The sequence below is a fragment of the Meleagris gallopavo genome, chromosome 16, assembly GCF_000146605.3.
Source record: "Meleagris gallopavo isolate NT-WF06-2002-E0010 breed Aviagen turkey brand Nicholas breeding stock chromosome 16, Turkey_5.1, whole genome shotgun sequence".
NCBI classification, from domain to species: domain Eukaryota; kingdom Metazoa; phylum Chordata; class Aves; order Galliformes; family Phasianidae; genus Meleagris; species Meleagris gallopavo.
In genome coordinates this window covers 7,543,235-7,553,043 of record NC_015026.2, presented here as the reverse complement: position 1 = coordinate 7,553,043, position 9,809 = coordinate 7,543,235, and the positions used below count along the sequence as shown (strand labels likewise).

The 9,809-nt window shown below is 54.9% G+C and overlaps 1 protein-coding gene across 1 annotated transcript in view; it reads left to right on the top strand.

Moving 5' to 3' along the window:
• CHTF18 (chromosome transmission fidelity factor 18) overlaps nt 1-9,803 on the top strand; it is a gene marked incomplete at its 3' end in the record, with an annotated part of 26,995 nt that extends 17,192 nt beyond the window's left edge. The window contains exons 2-20 of the mRNA XM_019620621.1: nt 332-559; nt 681-822; nt 934-1,123; nt 1,207-1,290; nt 1,385-1,437; nt 1,609-1,735; nt 1,901-2,113; nt 3,199-3,296; nt 3,367-3,490; nt 3,936-4,069; nt 4,494-4,587; nt 4,662-4,760; nt 5,224-5,354; nt 5,742-5,904; nt 6,032-6,256; nt 6,347-6,496; nt 7,025-7,155; nt 8,437-8,581; nt 9,594-9,803. Of these exons, the coding sequence (XP_019476166.1) occupies nt 332-559; nt 681-822; nt 934-1,123; nt 1,207-1,290; nt 1,385-1,437; nt 1,609-1,735; nt 1,901-2,113; nt 3,199-3,296; nt 3,367-3,490; nt 3,936-4,069; nt 4,494-4,587; nt 4,662-4,760; nt 5,224-5,354; nt 5,742-5,904; nt 6,032-6,256; nt 6,347-6,496; nt 7,025-7,155; nt 8,437-8,581; nt 9,594-9,803 (2,741 nt within the window). The remainder of the gene's footprint in view (nt 1-331; nt 560-680; nt 823-933; nt 1,124-1,206; nt 1,291-1,384; nt 1,438-1,608; nt 1,736-1,900; nt 2,114-3,198; nt 3,297-3,366; nt 3,491-3,935; nt 4,070-4,493; nt 4,588-4,661; nt 4,761-5,223; nt 5,355-5,741; nt 5,905-6,031; nt 6,257-6,346; nt 6,497-7,024; nt 7,156-8,436; nt 8,582-9,593) is intronic.
• Nucleotides 9,804-9,809: the final 6 nt, after the last annotated feature.

Here is a 9,809-nt window from a genome sequence, read left to right as displayed (position 1 = left end):
GGGGGCTGGGGTCATGCGCTGCTGCCGGGGGGGAGCCACGGGGGAGGGCCGGGAGCTGTGCCGAGTGGCTCGGAGGGGAGGCGGCTCGGGGATCCCACCCGTGCTGTAAGTGTGGAACCAGGCTTTGTTCGGTGGTGGGAGCGGAAGCGCTGGGCACGAACCGGAGTGCAGGAGGTCCCATCAGGCAGCAGTGCTGTGCTGTGCGAGTGGGGAAGCACAGGGGACCCAGGGAGGCTGTGGGCTCTCCTTGAAGATCTAACCGTAACCCTAACCCTAAACCCACCTGGACGCGGTCTTGGCCCCCTGCTCTGGGTGTCCGTGCTGCGGTAAGGTGGCACTGAAGGCACCCGGAGGTCCCTTCCCACCACTACCACCCTGCACTCCCTTCCAGATTACCCATCCCCTCCCGGCCCCAAAGTCTCTAAGTTCCGCAGCAGGAAGCAGCCGCAGGACGAAGCTGGCCTGGCTGTGGGCCTCAACGCCAGGAAGAGGAGCCAGGAGTGTGCCCTGCACGCTTCCCCACTGCCCTCACTGCCTGCAGAGTCCCCCGTGGCCCTCAGTAAGGTTTTGCTGCATTGGTGATGTGAGCACTCTGTGGCTTCCTGCTGCATCCCAGCTTGCTCTGGGCTTTGCTCCGTGCCGTGTCTCTCATCTTTCTCCCACCTCTGTGTCTCGCACAGCTCCAAAGCCAAAAAGGCAGCGGCTGGAAGCTGTGAAGAAGCTGAACTTTGGTGGAGATGGTGAGCTGGACCCAGATGTCCTCCAGGATGCTGTCACGCTTGTGCCTGGCTCAGCGTCACCCCATGGTCCCCATGCTGCCAGGTTGGCCGTGTGTCTTTGTGTCACTGAGCTTTGTATTATCTGCCCACCGATGCTGCGGGATCTCCATGGATGGGGTTTGATTGCTCCTTCTCTCACCCTCTGCTGAAATAGCCTGGCATTTCCCAGCTCAGAGCTGGAGGTGAGCGGCCTGGGGCCCCTGCAGAGCTCACCACCCACTGAGAACCCAAAGCGTGTCCTCAAGCGCCCGCCTGTCCTGGGGGACTACATCAATGTGACATCCAGTGAGGGCACCAGGGTCTTCATGGCAGTGAAGGACGATCCCTCCCAGATAGGGATAGAGGTAAAGTGACCTCCATCCAGTTCAGGAGCTCTGATGGTACATGGAACATGTGCTGAGCATCAGCACTCCTCTGTTCCTCGCAGCTCCATGATTCTGTGGGCTGGAACCGGCCGCTCCATCTGCTGGGAGTCCCCTTCTCCTACCTGAAGGAACAAGTGTATGAAGAGGTACTGCTCCTTCCTGACAGCCCCTGGCCCCACTCATCCATCCTCATGGGCTGGTGGGGCGTTCCTCACCCCTCTCACCCTGTTTGTGCCCCAGCATCGGAGGAGAGCTGTGGAAGCATCACAGCAGTTGACGGAGATAATAAACAGGTGAGGTCTGGGCAGCTCCTGTCCTCACCACGCTCTCGGTTGTGAGATGCTGCAGTGGGTCTGGATGTGGGATCCATATCTGCCTGCACTGTTCTTAATCTGGGAGACATGGGATGAGCTCCCAGCTCTGCCTCCTTCTGCCACATGGCTTGTGTTCACTCCTCCTTTTAGCTCCTTGGAGACCAGTGATGAGGCCACAGAGCAGCCTGGGGACATGATTGAGGAGGAGCCTACTCCCCATTGCCTCTGGGTGGACAAGTTTGCTCCCCGGCGCTACATAGAGCTGCTCAGCGACGATGTGAGCTGCCAGGGTCAGCGGGGTTTGGGTGGATGTTTGCTTTATTCCTTAATGCTGTGGGTGGTTGGGTTGGGTTTGCCATGAAAGAGAAAGAACTTTCTCAACCCTTGGCTGGATGTTTGTGAGGTTCATTGGTGATGGCTATTATTCTTGTTTGCTGCTCAGTACACAAACCGCTGCCTGCTGAAGTGGCTGAAGCTTTGGGACACAGTGGTGTTCGGTAAGGAGAAGCCCGTGAAGAAGGCAAAGCCTGGTGCTGAGGCTCACCCCCCGTTCAAGCAGCCCAAGGAGCCACAGAACAAGTGGAAAACTAAGGCACAGCTCACAGAGGAGATCCTGGAGGCTGAGCTGGACCAGCACAAGAGACCCAAGTACAAGGTGAGCGGGGCAGGGCACAGAGCACATCCACATAGTTTCCCCCAGACTCCAGCACTGGAAAGGAGCAGCGTCTGTCGTTTCTCTTCCAGTACAGATCCAGGAGAAATATTCTTCCATGTCTCTCACTTAGAAATACGCCGTGTTTTATTACAGTTGTTTTTTGTTTAATCTTCTGTTTCAGTTGGGTAATATGTTAACCTGTGTAGCAGAAATGCTAAGTCATGGCCTGAAACAGTGATTTCATGGCCTGAAACAGTGATTGAGCACCTGGTGGGAAGGCAGGGCCAACCCAGGGGAGCTCAGGTGCATGCAATACACCTGAGTGACTGGAAAGGGTGAAGCCAGGATCCACCCCCTTCCAAGGCCTCATTTAAGGGTTGACAGTGGAGATGAGGGTATCTCTTGCTGGAGGTCTCTGCCTCCCTGAGGTCTTTCAAAGGTAAGCAGCTCTTTTCCTTTGTTTCTGTATCTGTGGCTTCTGCATTTAGCCTCATTCTCATTTGCTGTAGCTGAAGACTTTGCTACCCTGCTGTTATCATCCCATCATAGCATCGCACCAGGGGAGGGGATCAGGGCCAGCCATATTAGATGGGCTGGTAGAGGAAAGAAGCCCCAGCCTGTCAGAGGTTGGACTTGACTTTGTTCACTATGGGCAAACATGGTATGGTTCTGGGCAAGTGCTTTTGCATCCAGAAAAGAGCAGGAATGCTGAAAGGGCAGAAGAAGCAGAGGTAACAGGCCATCTTACAGCTTTGCTGCATTTAGTGGAAGACTATAAAAAACAAACAAACAACAACAACAAAAAAAAACAACAACAGGGAAGCAAAAATAGATGCTAGGAAGTCTTGTGGAAGTATAATTCTTTAAGGGGTTTTGTGCACCTTTTTCTATTGTCCTATAAATACACACATACGCATGAGTGATGCCAGCTGGGACAACTGTCACCTCTGGGAGCTCTTGCTCTATTTTCCCTCCCATGGTGACCTTCTCCCAGTATCTCTACAAACACAACCAGGGCTAAAGGCAGAGCTGTCCTCCTGGCATTGTGGTTGCTCCATGCCTCCCCATACCCCCTCTCCCTACAGGTGGCCCTGTTGTGTGGCCCACCCGGCCTGGGGAAGACAACACTGGCACATGTCATTGCACAGCATGCAGGGTATAACGTGGTGGAGATGAATGCCAGGTGAGCACCAGCACGACCTTGCGAGGATGGTCACGCTGGGGTGGCACTGAGCTGAGTTGGTGTCCCACAGTGATGACCGCAGCCCGGAGACCTTCAAGACACGCATTGAAGCTGCCACCCAGATGAAGTCGGTGCTGGGTGCTGAGGAGAAACCCAACTGCCTGATCATCGATGAGATTGATGGCGCGCCCACTGTGAGGCCTCACCTGGGCTTATGTCTTTGAATCACAGAGTGGTTGGGTTGGAAGGGACCCCAAAGCCCCCCAGCCCCACCCCTGCCGTGGGCTGAGTGCCCTCCACCAGCTCAGGTTGCCCTGGGTCCGTCTTTGGCCTGGGGGCAACACAACAAGGCAGCCTGTGCCTCCACTCTGTTGATGCAGCCTAGGATAACTATTGGCCCAGGCTCATAACTGGCTTCTCATCCACTCAACTCCCAAGTCCTACTCTGCAGGGCTGCTCCCTATGATTTTTTTTTCCTGGGATTACCCTGACCTAAGTGCAGCACCCTGTGTTTGGCTGTGTAGAACTTCATTAGGTTCACATGGCCCCGCTTCTCAAGCTTTCATCTGGCCACTATTTGCTTAATTATTTCTCTAAACAGCAAGCACTCACTCCTTCTGTCCCTTTGTTTCTCACAAGGCCTCCATCACTGTGCTGCTGAACATCATCAACAGCAAGGAGCCTGAGGGTGAGGTGGCTGCAAGCGGAGGGCGACGGAGAAGGCGAGAGGGCAGCCTGCTGCTGCGGCCTGTGATCTGCATCTGCAATGACCAGTGGGTGTCAGGAGAGAAGCTGGGACACCTGCCCTAAGGGTGGCTCAGGTGTCATAGAATCTGGAAGTGCTTGGGTTGGGAGAAACCTTAAACATCATAGAACCATAGGGTGATTGGGTTGTAAGAGACTTCATTAGAACTGTGGAATGATTGGGTTGGAAGGGATCTTGTTAAAACCATGGAATGGTTGGGTTGAAAGAGACCTTATAGATCATAAAATCATAGAACCATAGCATGGTTGGGTTGGAAGGGACCTCGCAGCCCCTCCAACCCTCTGTCATAGGCTGGCTGCCCTCCCACTTTGCCCCACTCCCCCAACCTCAGCTCAGGCTGCCCATCCATGGCCTCAGGCACCTCCACGGATGGACACCCACAGCTCTGGGCAGCAGTGCCAGCCCCTCACCACCCTCTGTCCCTGTGCCAGGTATGTCCCTGCGCTCCGACCACTGCGGCAGCAGGCATTCCTGCTCAGCTTCCCCCGGACAGCCCCATCCCGGCTGGCCCAGCGCCTCGGGGAGGTATGGATTAGCCCCAGCACTGCTCCCTGCATGGCTGCATGGCCAGGAGCAGTGCTCAGTTCCTTCTCCTACAGATTGCCCAGCAGCAGGGCATGAGGGCAGACATGGGAGCGCTGCTGGCTCTGTGTGAGAAGACAGAGAATGACATCCGCTCATGCATCAACACCCTGCAGGTATGTGTAGTGCCAGGGGCTGGGGGAGGGAGTACAGGTCTTATGGGGAGTGGCTGAAGGAACTGGGATGGCTCAGTCTGGAGAAGAGGAGGTTCAGAGGAGACCTTATGGGTCTCTACGACACCCCCAAAAGGAGGTTGTGGCAAGGGGTAGTTGGCCTCTTCTCCCAGGTAACAGCAATAGGACAAGAGGGAATGGCTTTATGTAGTGCTAGGGGACGTTCAGGTTGGATATTGGGCAACATTTCTTCTCTGGAAGAGCGACTGGGCACTGGCACTGCTGCCCAGGGAAAGAGTGGGGTCACCATCCTTGGAGGTGTTCCAGAACTGTGGGAGATGTGGCACAGAGGAATGTGGTCAGTGAGCGTAGTGGGTTGGGTTGGTATTGGACTTGGGGATCTTAGGGTCTTCCTCAACCTCAGTGATTCTGTGGTTGTATTATTTGTTTGTGTCTTGTGTTGCAGTTTCTGCACGGCCGAGGCCAGAAGGAGTTGGATGTGCGAATGGTGCAGACAATGAGGATTGGCCTGAAGGATCAGAACAAGGGACTCTTCTCCATCTGGCAGGAGATATTCCAGCTCCCACGAGTTCAGAGGTAAGAGGGGAATTTGTTGGCTGGCACATGCTGCATTGTGGACTCTTTATTCAGAAGCTGCAGCAGAAAAGCCTGAAACATCCTGGAGGCCAGGCTCTGTCTCAGCAGATTTGTACATTCCAGATGCACTCAATAATTGGCACAGGGGAGTGGTGGGGTCACCGTCCCTGAAGGTGCTCAAGAACTGTGGAGCTGTGGCACTGAGGGACATGGGTTTGTGGTCAGACTTGATAATCTTAGAGGGCTTTTCCAACCTTAATGGACAGCTGCCCCATACCAGCTCAGGCTGTCCAGGGCTGCTAGTGCCTGGCCTTGGACACCCCTAAGGATAGGACAGCTACAGCTATGGGCAGTCTGTGCTCACTCTGTCCCTCCTGCTCTCCGCAGGCACCACATAGGGATGGATCCGTCGCTGCCCAATCATCTGCTGGCAGATGAGGATGAACTGTCACACCTTGGTGTGAGGACTGCCCTCACTGCCTCTTCTCACCGCTTCCACCGCGTCCTTCACCTCGCCAGCTCCTCGGGGGAGCAGGAGAAGCTTGCTCAGGTTGGAAAGCTGGGCATACAAGTTATTGCCCTTGCTGACTGGGGGTGGGATACAAGGTGCTGGGGCTCAGTTCAGTGGGATTCTCAAAATCCCAGTGACTTTGATCCTACTGCCTGGCCACTTGCAGGGTCTCTATGAGAATTTCCTGAATATGAAGCTGAGGGACTCCAGTTTTGGTTCGGTGTGCCTAGCCCTGGAATGGCTGTGCTTCTCTGACATGCTGAGTAGGGCTGTGCTGCACAGGCAGAGTTTCCAGCTGATGCGCTACCTGCCCTTCCTGCCCGTGGCATTCCACCTGCTCTTTGCAGCCACCAGCATCCCCCGGCTCTCTTACCCCAGCAGCCATCATGAGGTGAGTACTGGGAACATGCAGTGCTGGTGGTACTTCGTTCCTCCTGGGGACGTGGCTGAGCCATTTCTTCTCTCCCATCCCTCTCTGCAGGCCCTGGCCAAGCTGAACCACATGCAGAACCTCATGGTGTCCATGGTGTCAGGGATCACAGCCAGCGCCCGCAGCCGTGCTGGGCAGCAGTCTCTTGTTCTGGAGGTGCTCTGCCTGCTGCTGGATATCATCGCACCCAAGCTGCGGCCGGTGAGTGTTCCCCTGTGTTCTCTGTGAGTGGCTCCCAGCCTGGGATGTGTCCCTGTTCTGTGCAGCCAGGCAGGCCTGCTATATGCAATACTAAATCCCATACTTGGGATTAGAATTAAATTGCAGAATTGGAAGGGAGGTGGCACTGGGACTCCCACACATGGGTTTAGGGGCTTGGTGTGAGTGAGGGCTTTGGGGCCCCATGCTGGGTGCAGTCCTGTGGCTTTGCCCTTTTGTACCTGTGCCTCTGTGTGCCTCCCCCGTGGGCTGCTGGAGGAGAATCCCCTGCTCTGCACCCTATTAGGTGTCCCAAATAAGAAGCAAAACTTTACTTCTCCCTGCTCTGATCTGAGGGTATATAGGGAGCTAAACTTACCTCCTTCCTAATGTGATCCTTACAAGTATTCATTGTCTGCTCTCATTCACTGTCTGAGACAAGAAGCTGCTGTGGATTTTCTTGATGCTGGGACACTGCTCAGGATGAGCTGTGCTCTCACTCCTTTCACCCTGTCCCCTTGCTCCCCCCAGGTGAACACACAGCTCTACAGCCTGAAGGAGAAGCAGCAGCTGGCAGCACTCATCAGCACTATGCTGGCCTATAACCTCACTTACCACCAGGAGCGCCTGCCTGAGGGCCAGTATGTCTACAAGCTTGACCCGTGAGTCCCAAGGGTTGGGAGAAGGCGTTTGGACTGAAAATAACCTTGATAGCAGATTTTGGGGCTTTTTTTTTTTCTTTTTTTAAAGGAAAAGCCCTGTGCCCCCTGGCTTGGCTCAGAGCTGCTTCTGGTGTGGTGTTTCCCCTGGGTCATTGGCAGGCTGGCGCCAAGGCAGGGCTGTGCTGCTGTTAATCAAGTTGGGAGGAAAGAGGCAGCTGTCCTTGGCTCCCAGCAGGGTGGTTGTGAGCTGGCAGTGGAGGGGCTGAGGCTGACAGCAAGAAACCCGGGTGTATCACAGGCCAGGGGCACCTGTGTGCTTGGTTAGCAAGGATGAGGTAGGCAGGGTGCTGTGGGTGCTGGCCCTGCTCCTGCAGGCTGCTGGCTGTTCACAAGGTGGGGGCTGCATGGGGATGAGAACACAAGTAGCAGCCTTGGGTTTATTTGCTGACTTTGTGCGTTCATAGCGTGTTACTGCCCTGCTCAACTCCTTGGTGTGCAGGACCCACAGAGCTTTACACACTCCTGGGTTTTTGGTGACATAGCACAGACCTGACCAGAGCTGGGAGCAATGCTAATGTCTTCCTGCTACAAAGTTAATTACAAAATTAGCCTCTGTTAAATCAAGCAGCTGTATCTAATTAGAGAGCAGTGCATTATTTCTTTTCCCACAGAAACGCCCACTGGACTGCTGGGGTGGGGGCATGACCTCCCTGTGCGGCCCACCCTGCGCTGCTTGGCCCACCCCACGCTGTGTGGAGCAGAGCTGTTCTAGCAGCAACACCTCTTGTTTGCTCTGAGCTCTCACAAGTGCAGAGCCATCCGATGGCACCACTCTGCTCAGAGGTGTCTGCAGCTCGTGGGAAGGGTTGCACTGCTGCTGGAGCCTGAGCTGCAGTGCTGTGACTTTGGCTTTCCTGTGGCAATCTGCTCAGCACAGAGCACTGTGTGATTTCCAGTTCCTGCACTAAAACCGAGCTGAAAAGCACATAATCTCCTCGGGATTGTCATTGAGCTGCGGGGCAGCACAGCTCTGCACGTCCTATGCTGTTTGCTGGATGCCTTTGCACATTGATGTTAACTGTGCTGACCTGGAGAGGGCAGCAATGGGGAAACTGAGTCATCTCCCCCACGCTGGGGCAGGGAGAGGACAGGGCTGGAAATCAGATCTTGCTGTGTTTAAACCCCTCTGCAAAGGGATGGGGCGGCAAGTCCTACTGAGCTCAGTCTGCCCTGCTGATTCTTTATTCACAAGGGACTGATGTTCTCCCCTCCTCCCTGCAGGAACGTGGAGGATGTGTGCAGGTTCCCTGACCTGCCAGCCCGCAAGCAGCTCACCTACCAGGCCAAGCAGCTCATTGCCCATGAGATTGAGATGGAGAAGATGCGGAGGACTGAGGCGGTGCTGCAGGCGCGGAACCTCAGCGAGGTGGGGAAGGGAGTGGACTGCTGGGGGGTGGGGGTACAGCACCCCCAGGTCCTGGCCTGGGGTGCAGATGGGCAGTGGGATCATAAATAGAGGACTTTTCTGACCTTAACAATCCTAAGATCGAGTCCAGCCATGAATAAAGTCCTTAAGGCTGTTGAGTGGATCCTCAAAAGCAGAAGAAACCTCAAAAGGAGTCTGGGGGTGGGCACAGCTGGAAGGTGTGTGGGGTTACACAGTCCATCTGCCCGCGGACGGCAGCAGAGGTACAGCTGCAGGCTTTGTGCTCTGCACATGGAAATCCAGGATTAAGGCCCCTGTCCCTCCCCCTCACCCCACATCTGCTTGGGGTTTGCAGGGCAGCACAGCAGCTAACCCAGAAACAGGACAAAAAGACCATTCTTTGGGAGTTAAAGCTCAGAAACCCTCACCTTTCTCAACCAGTGCAATGACAAGGTGGGAATTTCGCTTCCCCTGCCTGTACACATCTTCCCTGGGTTGCCTGGGCTCTGAGCACCTGATAGGCCTGTGGGCATTCCTTTTCAGTGCAGGCAGTGTGACCAGGTGGTATTTAGCAGTTCTTTCCAACTTGACCCATGTAGCTCTGCCTATCCTGCCTGGTGCCAGGGGATAATTGGTCCCTGGGAGACCCTTCTTGCAGTTTCTCTGGAGACACCCATGGCACAGAACCCTCTCTGGGGGTTTCTTGTTTACATGGTGCCAATGTGCAGTCCCCAATCAGGAACTGAACCTGATGACAGACCCTTCCCATGTCCTTGAGGTACTGCAAACCAGATAGGTGGCAAATTATAGACTCATAGTAGGCTTTTTATCCATAGCGCACACAAAAAAGCATTTATCTGTAACAAAGCCATGAAATCCTGTGTTTCCTGGGTGGGAATGAGCAGGTATTTGTGTGCAGTAGGATAATAACTCGCACACACACTCACTCCTGAGAGCTTTTCCCTTTCCTGGGTACACCCAGAGGCTGTGCTCAGAGCTCTTCTCCCTGCAGGAGCCAGCAGAGATGGGGGATGTGGAGATGGGGGCTGAAGGACCAGCAGCACCCCACAACCATCAGCAGCGCCTGGAGCACATCGTGAGGAGGGCAGCGGTGCAGGACAAGGTGAGGGGCTGTGACACCCCCAGGACGCTCCTGCCCCATCTCTTTCCCTACCAACTTGTACTGTTCCATTGTGCTTCCTCTCCATTGCTGCTGCTTTTTTTTTTT